The sequence below is a fragment of the Cyprinodon variegatus genome, unplaced genomic scaffold, assembly GCF_000732505.1.
Source record: "Cyprinodon variegatus isolate N-32 unplaced genomic scaffold, C_variegatus-1.0 Scaffold757, whole genome shotgun sequence".
NCBI classification, from domain to species: domain Eukaryota; kingdom Metazoa; phylum Chordata; class Actinopteri; order Cyprinodontiformes; family Cyprinodontidae; genus Cyprinodon; species Cyprinodon variegatus.
This window is the reverse complement of record NW_015151210.1, coordinates 282,345-296,346: the sequence shown is the minus strand read 5'-3', so window position 1 is coordinate 296,346 and position 14,002 is coordinate 282,345. Positions and strand designations below refer to the sequence as shown.

The window sequence follows — 14,002 nt, the reverse complement described above, 5'->3', positions numbered from 1 at the left end:
ACCCCATTACATGGTTCCAGTGATCCCTCTTCTTGTCTACTAGTAGTGTTCTTTAAAAAAGGACTACTCCTGGGAAGACTTCTGCAGCAGTGCATCAATTTAATGGTGTCTGCTGTCCTTTTCTAGCCGAGGCCATCTTCATGTTGACCTACACTTAGCTCAGCTCCACCCTTCTGCACTGCAAACATCTCCACTCTCCTAATTTGCATCATGTTCGTTCTGCTGCGGTGTGAAGCCCAGAGGAGCTCCAAGGATCATGTGCTGATTGCACAGTAAAGATCAAAACACTTGCCTCTGATTTTAAAATCCCTTTTGGATAAATAAAGTATGTTTGAATTGACTTAAAAGCTTTTAAACTTTTAGTATTTGGGCATCCTGGTGTGTTTTTTTAGGTCTTATAATGGGGAAATACACCGAGTGCAGTGAAGCTAGATTTCTTGCTTATTGTTTACCTACATTAATATATATTCAGCCCAGTATTAGATCTAATAAGTTGACTTTAGACATGGATCACAGCAAAGTTTTTAAGCAAATATAGTCGTCTTCAGTAATTATTTTGGAAATCTGGAGGATGTGATTAATCAGTTTCCCGTTGGAGTGATGTGATATCTGAATATTTACTGCGGTCTTTTTGCATCCATCAAAAACAGAATTGATGCGGTGGCGCTGAAAACGAGCTTGATCATTGATCAAAACTGTTGTGTATTTGCTGCACAGTTTGCAGCACAAACTTTGTAAAATATAGTTTATTCTGAGGGAGTAGCAGATTTACAGCAGTTATACAATCTGTACGCTCATCAAAACAATCATTGGGAAACAAAGTCTGTTGTTTGTTTGGTTAAATTTCACAATAACCTTTCTGGTTGTGCGTAATGGCATTGTGAAAATGACCTTTAGAGGGGGAATTTTATCCCGTTGGTTAGAGCAGAGTATTTGTGTCTAGAGAAGGCTCCAGGTTCAAGGTTCAAACCCTGCATGCCGCCATCTTGGATCACTGAGCCAGACCCTTAGTTCCAGATTTCTCCCTTTGTGCTGCAAGCTGCTCACAGCTGTGTGTGGAGGACGGGTTAATCTCAGAGATAGATGGTTATTAAGACGATCTGGTCTGTCTGGTTTTCAGCGTTGTTTTTATCAGGAACTTTCTCTGAGCTTTTCTAGTTCCTGCAGCCTTCTCAGTCTTCTAGCACTAGAATCTCCTAAACCAAAGTCTTCTGTTTTTCATTTCCAAACAGAAGTTTGTTAGTTTCTGAGACCAAATGGATAACAATGTCCAGCAATGTAGTCTGGACTATTTATCAGAATATTGTCTGAAATCATTTAATCAGGTGGTTTAATAAACTCACCACCTATAGATAACCATATCAAACTCAGCTACTCAGTAATGCAGCTTTTTCTTCCTCTATCAGTGTTGTTTATACCTTTTCTTCTCTGCATTACTTCGTCAGATCATTTTCCACTTTTTATTCATATGTAACTTGTCACTCGCTCCCTGAAGCTTCCTCCTGGTACCGTCGGTACTCTAACCCACTCTTGTCTCACAGATACCTGCAGTTCTGGATGTGGCTTCCAGCCTCAGCTTCACACATCTCTGCTTATATTTCATCAAGCCTGATTGTTTGGCTCTCCTCCCATAACAGTCGGCCTTCTCCTCTCAACATTATCAGCTATCAGAATACAATTCTAGCAAGAACAACGGCCCCTTTATTAGAAACAAATCTTCAGTTGTTTTCGCACTATTTGATCCTCCAATGAGGTGGAAACAACTTTTTGCATTTAAACAGAGTAAAGGTGACTTGTTGCAGCAGACGGCTTGTTAGCTACACTGGAAAAACAATCTAGAAATAAGAAAAAATTTGTGAAATTAATTGTTTTTATCCTTAATTTGAGTAGGTGAATGAGAAAGTTTGCCAATGGAATAAGTATTTTTACTATTAAAATGAGATAATTAGATAATATGCACTTGAAATAAGACAATGCAATTGTGTTTTTTTTTATTTTAAATGTAAATTGTCTTGTTCCACTGACAAGTGTCTCAGTTACCTCCTCAATTCAAGAACAAATTCAGTTATTTTAAGAAAAAAGGACTCATCTAGATTTCAGTTTTTTCCAGTGTAAGAACTGAGGCTACAGTTAAAACCGCATCAGTGAAGGTTTCTGTCCACGTATTTAGATGTTAGGACCAGAATGTGGCGTATCGGTGTGATTTTACTTAAAGATTGTTTTAACCCCACAGCTAAGAGAGTGAGAAATGAGCTGTCTGGAGAGGTCTGAGCTACGGCCTTCATTTTAGCTTTTATTCTATGCTCCTGGGCTGTCTTTGCACATTCTGACTGGTTGTCATGGTTGCAGGTTATGGGGCGTGGCCTTTAAGACGACAGAGGCGTTCAAAGCCAAAACAGTTTGTCCAAAGGAAGGCTGAATAAAGAGATTTTTGGTAAAGGCTGTCTTTCTAAACTGAGAGGAATTTTCCTGCACAAACTGCAAAAACATGCTCTGAAGGCTTGATTATTTAGTCACAAAAACAATGAAATAAATAAGATTTTTTTTATTTTTAAATGTAGAATAATATGGGACCTTTGATATTTGAATTGTGTATTAGATTAATATTAATACACAAATTAAAACAGACTAATCAGATTCCAAAACGCAGAGGAAGACCTTTATGGGTTAAATATTATACAGATGTTAATGTTATTGCAACTTGTGTGACATTTAACATTTTTAAAGGAAGTTAAAGTGATGACAGCATAAGGAATCCATATAAAAATCAATAGGCCATATCTTTTGTTAAATTCATCAGTGGATCCCTGCTAACAATGATCCTGGTTTGTGTGTCCTCATAAATGGATATTTACTCCTGAAATCATTGCTGTGTGTGTAAACCAGTTCAAAGGTGAAGCCTGGTTGTGAAATATGTCCCACAGCAGCAGCCGTATCCAATCAGCCTCCTCCCCTTACAATCATACAGTTTTATGGTATAATGTCCCGCTGAATGTAAGGCTTAACTCACCCTGGACTGACTTTTACTGGTTAAAACTTTACCACAATGTTGATTTTGCTTATTTTAAATGTGTTTAGAGTAGCTACACACACACACAGGTAATCCTTTTAGCTTGGATCTATGTGTTTGATTCTGACACTGCAGCATGCAGCGTCTGCAGCAGCCCATGAGTTACGGTCTGCAGAGAAAATCTGCTGACAGCAAAGAGGTCGTCTGAGGACGTCGCCTGGCCGACTCTGTCTGTGTGTAAAGATGGTAGCAAATCTCTAAAAGAGGAGAAGCCTTGCTATGACATGTTGTCAGTCGTTCAGCCACGTTCAGTCATGTAAAGCAGCTCAGGATTAGTATGCAGGGACCGAATTCACTGTGATAAGTTCTCATGAAATCAATGGAGCTCAGATGTGCTAATGGCCTGTTAGCATCACCATCTGGGCAATCGATGCCCTTTTAACGACACCGTGTGTGAGAAGGAGAGGCTTTTTAGATATTAGTATTTGTTATTGTAAGGTGAGGTGCGGTAGGTGTCAGCTGTCTAATCTGGCTGGATGTCGCCCCTCAGGCGATAACCTCACCTCGTTCCATCATTCCTTACAGCCGCTCCTCGCCGTGCAGGAAAAGGCAAACCTGCTTTGAGCTTTGAATGAAAACTTTGTCACAAAAGAATAGAAACAGCAGCCTGACATCCGAAGGCCGCCGCGCTGCGAGAGGAAAAATGTCAGATATTGAATGTCGCTGCTGTCGAGGAGATGGAATCTAAACTGGAATATTAAAGCTTGTCATGTTAAATAACCCGTATCAGTATCAGAAATGGAAATTAAACCCGCTCTGAAAACATTAGAGTAATAAAAATACACGCACACACACAATGCTGGATAAAAGTTTTCAATGAAGTTTTTTAACTGTTGTGGGTTTTTTATTGTTTTTTTGGGTGAAACTTTGTCATTTCAAATCGTTTCTCACATCTTAACTGAAAATACAGACTTTGCTTCTTTTCTATTTTGTTTAATAAGGAAAATAAAAGTTTTATGGTGAACTCAGGCAAGTTTTGTTGTTTTTAAACAAAAACTAGAACTTTCAGTTCAACTAAAGACAAACAAACTAATTCAACATAATCCTGTCACTGTAAACTATAATTATTAAAGACAATTCATACTTACTGGAGCAGTTAAATGCAGTTACCCTCAGCACTGTTCATGAATGTTATTTAATAAGGATGATGCAGTAAAGCTTGATGGATTTATTTAAAAGAAGTACAGAAATATAGAATATAATATTAAAATGTAAATGTTGCAGAAACTTAACCCAGTTATGTCAACTGGTTCCACTAAACTGGGTGCTTATTAAATCTCATTTTAAATCCTGTAAAGTTAATGCAGCTGAATAATATTGATTAAACAGAACCAATGAATCGGATGAGTAAGAATATGAAGTTTAGTGGAAGGAGCCACAGCACCACAGAAAAGATGTGTAAAATAAACAGGCAGTTGAATCAACAGAATAGGCTGTGAAAATGATCCGATGAGTCCAAGTGAGGATCTCAAAATGTGAAAACAAGCTGTCTATATTAGGCATGGAGGTGGCAGCATTATGCTGAGGTTCTGTTTTCTCTTGTTTTAAATGGTGACTAACCCAAACCATTCTCTGCTAACTAATTCTTTCTCTTTAGCTCTAATAAACTGAGCCCAGGGTTCAGCTGCGTGATCAAACATGCATCAAGTCTGGTTTTGGGACATTTAAACCTGCCATGTTTGGCACATGACATGTTTAGCGCTGTCGCCATCTGCTGGCAGGATTTACTCATGCATCAACCTACCAACTGCTGCAATTGTGAACAACAAACCTTGGTGTTATAATCTTAGCACCAACTCACTTCTTTTCCCTCTTGGCATTCAATCATTTTTAAGTCTTACTCATTGGGCGCCTGAGCAGCGTCATACATCTACTCCCCTGGTCTCGTTATGATAAATATATAAAATGCTTCAGTTTATAAAGAAATTTAGCAAAAAGAGTGTGATCATCAGAAAGCCTTTTATTTGGACACGACCTTGGCTGTTATAGACGATTCTGAGTCTGAAATCACGGATTCATTTCGGGACCTGAACCAGAACCTTCTCCTACATTGCTAATAAAAAATTAGCCAAATGACAGCAGATCTTTATGCAAAGATTTGAGTCCCTGTGTATGATTTAGATCCTATATAAAGATCAGCTTCTGCTTCCGGTTGCAGAATTTAGCATCTTCCCTTATTTTCATGTTAATCCTACTGGAAAATATTATTCTACAGATCAGATTTTTTTTTAAACAGTAAACAGTGCTGATGTTCATATATTTTAGTGGGAAGCTTGCTGCCAAAAAAAGCCCAAATCAGGTTCCATGATGATCTCAGTCATCTGGTCATCTCGTTTTCCACCTGAATATTTTTAATCTAAATGTAGATTTAAGGTAATGACTGATCATTACCTATGTAATGATGTAGCTGATCATTTTCTCTCATTAGAAGAGAAAATAAGGGTGTTTTTTTTCTCATGATGAAGCAGTTTTGTGTTCAGGAAGAAACGGCCACTAATGTAGCAGATAAAGTGTGAATGCTGCAGTTTGCTGTCATGGTTTTGTGGAGCAGCTGCCTCCTGAATGTCTCCCCAGGACCTGCTCTAATCTGTCTCAAGCAAAGAAATTAATTACAGCCTGCTTTTATAAGCTTATTAAAATGTGTTCTCCTCCTCCAATCTTTGCTTTGCTCCTTTCTGTTCTCTCTGATCCGTCCTCCTCTTCTTTGGACGTTTCTGTTCTCTTTGTTTCTTTTACACTTTTGTCGTCCAATCTGTCCTCTCCCCCTTTGCTCTCTTTCTGCTTCTTGCTCTCATACAACCTTCACATTTCTACCCTTTCCTCTCTTCATTCTGTCTCCTGCAGGCCATTGATAAGTACTGCCGGGTGAGTGGCGGTTTCTCTGGAGTGAAGGATGTCTACTCGTCCAACCCGACCTACGACGATGTACAGCAGAGCTTCTTCCTCGCCGAGACGCTAAAGTAAGAAACATTATAGTGATTCACTGCTTGTAGAGCGGCATGGAGAATGCTGACCATCCAAAAACAAAACCTATTTGACATACGATATACTGGACAGTGTTTAGAAGTCCAACAGAAGCTGTTTTTGACCTGTAGCCACTTGGACCTGTGTAGCAGCGTCTCCTAGTCTGCTTGGTGCAGAGGGAACCAGTGTTGTTTTCCCTCCATCACTGTGGGGATGAGGAGAAGCAGCTCAGGGAGTCTGTGGGTTGTGGCTCTCTGCTGCCCCCTGCTGGCTATTCTGCGTCATTGATCTAGGCTCTCTGCTTTATTTATTACCATATTTAATTCATTGTTTTTCCAGGCTTCCTGTCTGGAATCAAAGTTCAGTGTTTTCCAGCCAAACATTTGGACAAATATTAACTGATGTTTTTTTTTTTTTTTTTTTTTTCCTGACTTCATTCTCTGTAAAACAGTCTAAAAGTCGTATCCTTCATTTTCACCTTCTAATTTTTACATCCTTCCTCACATCCTTCCTTCCTTCCTTGTTCCTTCTAACTATTGATCTTTCTTTCTTTTTATTCTTTCTGTCCTTTCTTGTTGCCTTCCTCCTTTCTTCCTGCTTTGCTGCCTTGTTTCCTTCCTTCTTACCTTCAAAGCTTCTTTCTTCTCTCTTTATACCCTTGCTTTGATTTATCCTCCATCCTTTCCTCATTTATTTTCTTTCTCTGTTCCCTCCTTCTGTCCCTCCTTCCCGTGTCCTCCCTCTCTTCCTTTGTCCTTTCCTTCTTTGTGTCCTTCCTTCCTTTCTGTCTGTTCTGTAAGGCAATTGTAGAAATGAGCCTCTGAAGTCTGACTCTGTATTTAAACCTAAAGCTTTGCTAAAAAGTCGTAAGAGATGCGTCTCTCTTTACCCGTGTGGTTAAAACAGCACAGCTGTTCTACGATGAAGATAATTATTGTAAACTGACATTTCCTGGCTGCTGTTCAGAGCTGGGCTCTTGACTAAGATTGAAATAAACAGCAGAGTCTGTTTGGTGTGTGAGCTCTGAAATGTCAGCTGCCACACTGCTTTGAAACTCCCTGAGAAGGTGACATTTCAGTCCTTATGAGTCCTTTTTTTGTTTGATCTCTTCTCCATGTCCTCCCAGCTCACCGCCTCAATGTTTCGAGCTCTGATTGGCTGCTGGTCTCCTCTGACCAGCAGCATTTTAGAACCGCTGCAATTTCAGCAACATCATTTTCCCCAAACTTTCTCTTTTGTTCATTTTTCTCATTTAGAAGTTATTCCATTTTCTTTTGTGCTCTTTTAAGATATAAGGAGTTAGTTTGCAAGTTTGCAATGTCAATAACTAGACTGAAAGGGATAAAAATGTAATCGCAGGTAAAAAGTTAAAGAAATGGATTTTGGTTTCATTGTGTTGGATTATATCAACAGGATGGAAAAGTAAATGATATGATTTCACATTATGAGTTATCCTACCTTTAATATAAGGTTTTATTTATCTAAAAAAAATATGATTAGGAAGTAAATTAAAGCTGCAATGAGTTTTTTATCAGAGACTGCAGACTCCTAAAAATGTCCGTCTGCTTGTGAAGTTGATCCATCTTTGTTACGTCTGAAGATGCAGTGAATTCTGTTTACATCCATTCTGAGTCTGAGGAGATGTTTTTATAAAGTGTAGCTCTTCAGGTGCCTCTTTCCATCTGTCATGCATGGAGGTGGAGGGGTGGTGATGTGGGATCCTATCTTATTTCAGAACGTTCTATTTTACCAGGAGGATATCGTTGTCATAGGGGTGTCCTCTGTCGTTTGTCCCCCACAGGTACCTGTACCTGCTGTTCTCCAGTGACGACCTGATGCCCTTTGAGAGCTGGGTGTTTAACACCGAGGCTCACCCTCTCCCCGTCCTCCACCTGGGCAACATCACCCTCCCCGGCAGCGAGTCCGCCCAGCGATAGACCCACTGGCTCGCCTCCACCAGGGAGCGCCACCTTTCTGCTCGCCTGACCGATCGCCCTAAAACTCCCCCACCCACCGCCGGACAAACTTCCACAGGAACTCTTTAATCTGCGCCTGAACTGCAGACATGAGCCAGAGGAGACGGAGAGGCCGCTGCCCAGAGGAAAGGACTCACCCTCTGGACCTCCCCCTCTTCTTCTTCTTCTTCTGTGTCCCTATCTTTATATCTCACTATAGTTCTGTGTCTTCATTGCTTAAACCAGGCAGACGGTGGGTGCGCTGCTCGGCCTCTGAGAGATTCACTTTGAGGAGCTCCAAACGACAGGCTTGGTTCTTTATCTCCTTCATTTGACCAAACGTTCTCCTTCAGACTCTAAGCTGAGGCCCTAAAGAGTCCAAACTATTCTCACTCTGTTTTGTTTTTTTTTCACATAAACACTCTAGTGGACTTTTACAGGGTCTGTTAATAAGATGTTTTTGTTGTCGTTTTGGACAAAACATTAATGGAGACACAGGGTCGTATCAAAGCCCTTCGCTTCTCCCTGACCGAGCCCACTTCCTGTTTGGTCTTCATCGGATGGACCCGGACCTGGAACTCCTCCGATCTTCACAGGCAGGAGGTGTTGGCGGTGACCGCCTGGTCTAAGGCTTTTTGCTTTTCTTTGTAATGAGCGGCTATAGCAGAGAAGGCCTCCACACACCAGTCCCACCCAGAAACCGTTCTGCTGCTGCTCGACTGGATGCTGCTTCTCCCTCCGTTTCCAGAACACGCCGTACATTTCCTACATCCTCAGCATTATTTTGAGGTCGCTCATGATGAGACCACGCTTTGGTAAACGTGTTTGTTTTGGTGGCTCTGCTGTAAATCATCTGTTTGCACTTAGAAAGGAAAATAAAGTGGTGTAGCACTGAAATAGGTGAATAAATGATGAATCCTCAGTGCAGAGCTCTCATGTACCGTTCTCTGTTTCCTCCAGCGGCTGGTTAAAGGCCTCCATCTTTAACCTCATTTTAAGCTCTTCAAAGCCTTTAATGAAGAAAATTACTCAACCTTCATATTTTCTGCCTCTAGCAGATGCTTAACTCCATAAAAACGTTCAGTTATAGGTGACGCTCCCAGAATAATTGAAGTATTTTTCCTTTAAGGGTAAAATCTTATATTTGTTTTGTTTTTGAAATGTTTCCTTTTCTATGGAGTGAACAGAAATATGCTGAGTGTTATGGAAAGAACAGCGGTGATTCCTGGTTAAAATGTGGAGCATTCAGTGCCGATTGATCAGCTGAGTAAAGGAGAATAAAGAGCCTTTGGTTGGTGATCTAACAGACCAGCATCGCACTCAGGAGGGTTAAAGTCTTAAGCAAATCATATTTAAACGTCAAATCATTCTGGCTTAAACATGTATATAAATGTGCTCTTTATCAGACCATATTGTCCCAATTTAGAAAATTTCTATTTTAAAAAAAATCCTGTCTTATAATCTGTGTTTTTTCGTTATCTTCTGCAGGCCAGTTAGTTATACGTCAGCTTGTTCACCTAAATTCAGCCAATCATACATCAACGATCATCTGTCAATCAAATTTCTTTGGTCATAGCATCTTGATTCATATGTTGCAGCTAATATACGCAACGGTTGAAATAAGAAGGAAGAATAATTTCCTTTCCCACTGAGTTCCGTCCCAGTGTTCACGGGGATGGACGTCTGTGTCTTCAGCAGGCGTAGAGCTAACAGAACTGGCAGCGTTGCGAGGCAAGGGCTCAAACATGTACGGCTGGAAGCCTTCTACACCAAACCAAGCTTCTGCTGCCCTCTTCCGCAAAACAACTTTGTCCCTGCTTTAAATAAAAAATATATGATGGAGGAGACTCATCCACGACCTCCGACACTAAACTCTCCTCCTCTTGCATGTTTCCTCTGTCCATAGCGTTCCTTGACAGTGTCGTTGCTAATTCACCAATTTAGCGCTACTTGGTCTGTATATAATTTCCTATTGGGAACCTACTAGCACTAAGTTGCTAACTAGTTAGCAAGATGCTTCTGAGACACCAGCCACAATCAAACAGGCTTGCGAACCTTCCGCCACAACAATCCCGCCCCCTCGATAAACGACCAATCACATTCACTTTCAGAAATGCAACGGTTGGAACAGCCGTTTCCCGACAACTTTAGGTCTTAATTATATCTATACTTTTTTTTTTTAAGTATAACATTCTAACCTTCTGGAACGGCGGTTTCCCTACGACTTTAAAAGCACTTGGTGCTTAGGCCCAGCCTGACTGGCTGACTACTACAATGATGGGAAAATATAAAAAACTAAATAATAATAAGTAGAGTTTTGCTGGATTTTGGGTTTAAAAGATGGTTGTTACTCCAGTAAATGCAGGTTTAACTGGATTATTAGGTCCCTGTCAGCCATGTGGGCCTAGATAGACCAACCGTCTGGAAGGTCACGTCATGTCAGTTGGAAGGGAAGCCTGAATACCAATTCACAGGCTGTGTGCGAATATGAGCCCTAATCACTAGGATACTATATAATGATTACGCCATTTTAAATGAGTGTCCGAATGTCTAGCAGATGAAAAAAGTGTTGAACTCAAAATTTCCCACAATGCAGCTTGCAAAGTGTAGATCATCCATGGTTACAAAGATGGCGGGGGAGCTGGAGTCATGTGACCAATGGGGAGCAAGAAGCAGTGATCTGTCCAACCAGTCAGTTAACTGAGTTCACTATAAAGTAGCGTTGCACCCATACCGATACCAGTATCGGATGGGGCCCCGATCCAGCACTAAAATGGTGGTATCGGTATCGGCAACTACCAACAAATAGGGCACTGATACCATTTTGAGAGCCAAAAGTTTATTCACATATTGTCACCCATTCAAGGTAGGCAATAAAAAGTTCTACTGGATTCACTTTGTTTTAGTCTTTTTCCTGCTTGACAAAGCCATGATGGCAATTATTTCACATCCAAGTAGTATGCAGTTCTTCATATATACACACATCAATTTCAAATAGATGGTATCTGTATCTGCCAATGATGCACGGCCAGGTATGGTGTCTCGGTATGGGGCCAACACTGGTATAAAGTCCCTGCTCTGTAAAGATGGAGGCATTTAGGAGTTAGGGCGGACGAGCGGACACCACCACAATCGTTCATTTAGCTCAGACACTGAGGGTGAAAATAAAACATTGTTTCAGGACCATGGAGGGCATCACTGTAGATTTATTGATTTAAAATGAGCATCGCTTAAAAATGAGATTCCTAATTTGACAGAAAGTGTTTGATAAGAGGATGGTTTTTGAGTTCATTAGGATGTTTGCTTCCTGTTCACATATTTCCTCTAATTTGTTTCTGTTCCAATCAGTAGTAACACTGTATCCTGGAGGGTTGTCAGGTTTTCCACCTCTGTTTGCCTCTTTAACTATCCTGCCTTCGCTCTGAGAGCTCAGCAGCTCCACATGTTAGCGCTGCCTGCCGTCCGCCATGCTGACAGCGTTTTACTGCTGATCCTAGTCTGTTAAAAGCTTTAACTCTCAAACTCTTGTTTGTTTTTCATAAATTCTCTCTCAAGGCTTCAGACGTTTAATGTGACCCGCGCCTGAACCCGACTCATCAAAGCTTGAAGTGAAAAGGGACAAAAAAAGATTCTGATTTCCAGCCAGTTGATGTTGACCGATATGAAAGTGGGGATAAACTGAAGGTTCACCACAAAAAACATAAAAAGAAGAAAATGAAGGATTTTGGAGGGAGAGTGACCACAGAGGGAAGCAGGCGAGCCAAGAGTCTATTAATAACAGAAAGAGGGAAACACTCCCATCTGTGTCAAACAGCCTGTTTATGTAACATTCTTTGATGGAGTTTCTATTCTGTTCTTCCCTTTTTTCCATTTAAACTGAATATTTAAAGAAATATTTACATCTTAAAGAACATTCTGTACCATTTTCCTCATGCAAACGAGGACGTATATGAGCAGAGCTGGATGAGGCTCATGTTCACCGCAGTCAAACATTATCCCTGCAGCTGGGAGCAGTGATGAAGCAATACTGGGATTTTCTTTCTCTCTTTCATAACGTCAAAGTCGGTCATCTGACCTTTACAGCTGCATCAGTACAGACGCCCCCAACACCAAACCTCAGATGTGGTTTTAGTCCCTGCATCGCTGATAACATCTGCAGCCGTCCTCCTCAATCATGACGCTGCAACTGTGTCCTCTGGTTTTTACTGTTGGTTCCCTGCTGACCTTTCAGACACGTTTAAATGGTGAACAGGAGGAATCTTCCTGGGTTGCTGCTGGTGTTCATCTTTGACCATGACCCTGTTTTTTCAAGGTTTAAACAAACTTTAAAGTGGGTTTGTATTTTCCTGGTGTGTATTCATCAGATGGCAGGAAGCTGAAAGACTCAATCCTGACATTTTTTTTGCAGAACAGCCGAGAGTCTGCATAACAGCGAAAAACACGTTTGTTGAAGCGCAGACTCCCCTCAGCATGACGCTGCTGCCGCCATGTTTCACTACAATGAGAGCAGTGTGCTGTGGTTTTCTACCAAAAAGCAAACGTTTGGTCCCGTCTGATGTGTTCTCTGGATGTTTGCTGTGGTTCTTTACGCGTCTGTCTGCTTAGAACCGTTCAGCGCTTTCCTTTCCCCTATTAGGCGCCACCAGGTCTTTAATTTATGAAGAGACAAATGTCCCGGCACGTTCTGGGTTTTCCTGCAGCTCCAGGTTAAAGATGATCATCATTATCCTCCAGAACATGTTAGCCCAGTTTGAAATAATCAGGAATGGATGTTTTCACCAAACTAGACGGAACACAGAGATGATTTCTTTTGTAAACAAAGTGGCTTCATGACGCAACATGAAGCTGAGGATTTCCTCTGAAATTTAGTTGAAACTTTTAACCCCCCCAGCACACACACACATTCCTCTCCACCTCCTCCATCCGTCCCAAAGCCTAGTTTTCTTGTTCGCTCATAAATACATTATTAAAAATGAATTGATTATATTCTGCCATTATTCAGTTCATTGATGCAGTACAGACTCGGCCCCCTTGCATCCCCCACCCCTGAATCCCCCCCGATGGCCATCAATTGGCTCCAGTGGTGTTTTGGAAAACTCATTGTTCTGTATTTGTATTTCTACTGAGCTACAAAGTTAAGATTCAAGTATCTGTAAATATGTTTAAAATGGAAACATCCAATAAAGATGTTATGAAAAGTGTTTCCATGGTGTCCGTATTTCAGCTCGTCTGGCAGTGAAGCAGCTTGAAGCAGAATTGAAGCCTCTTCTAACCGTTTCTAACCGCTCCACCTGATTATTGGCTCATGCTTGGGAACAAGGTGGGCTAAAGGGAGCGGCCAGGAGACTATGAAGTTAGTTTTGGTCCATTATTGTTGTAATGTTTTCAAAATGGAAATTAAAAGAGAAAAGCAAACAAGAAATTAACCCTTGAAAAGCTTTTTTATTAATAAAAAAAAAAGGTTTAGATATAAACTTGAGCTTTTTTTTTTTCAAATTATATTTTTCAAAAGGTTAATTTTGTTTTGCATTTTATTTACATTGTTAGAGATGCATCTTTCAAATTGGTTCAGTTTTTATTTTATTATAAAAATCAGCTTTATTCTCTTATTTTCTAAATACTTTTCACAGATTTATTTTTCCACATTATGTAATAATTGCTTTCTTTTTTAATGAAATTTCACGGGTCACATTAAACATAATTTTAAAAGTAAGTTGTAGAACTAAGTCTGAAAAAAGGCGAATTGAAGAAAAAAAAAAATCAAAAATATAAAACATTTAAAACTTAAAATTTTGAAACAAAGTTTGATAAAATACAATTTCATATAAGAAAAGTTATGAAAACAAACATTCATTTATAAAATGCTTTTGATGAACAAGTTGTTTTTTTTTAAGCTCATTTCTCGAATGCATTTTTTTTTTTCTATTTACACAACAGGTTCTTGCTTTCCAACGGTAATAGAACAAGACTGACTCCATAAGAGAAAAAGAAACCATCAGAAACCTGCATTTAG

General features: G+C 40.2%; 1 protein-coding gene across 1 annotated transcript in view; it reads left to right on the top strand.

Moving 5' to 3' along the window:
* Positions 1 to 9,295, top strand: part of man1a2 (mannosidase, alpha, class 1A, member 2) — a 103,723-nt gene extending 94,428 nt beyond the window's left edge. Inside the window, exons 10-11 of the mRNA XM_015395745.1 lie at positions 5,915 to 6,030; positions 7,836 to 9,295. Of these exons, the coding sequence (XP_015251231.1) occupies positions 5,915 to 6,030; positions 7,836 to 7,971 (252 nt within the window). The 3' untranslated portion in view covers positions 7,972 to 9,295. The remainder of the gene's footprint in view (positions 1 to 5,914; positions 6,031 to 7,835) is intronic.
* The last annotated feature ends 4,707 nt before the right edge of the window (positions 9,296 to 14,002 follow it).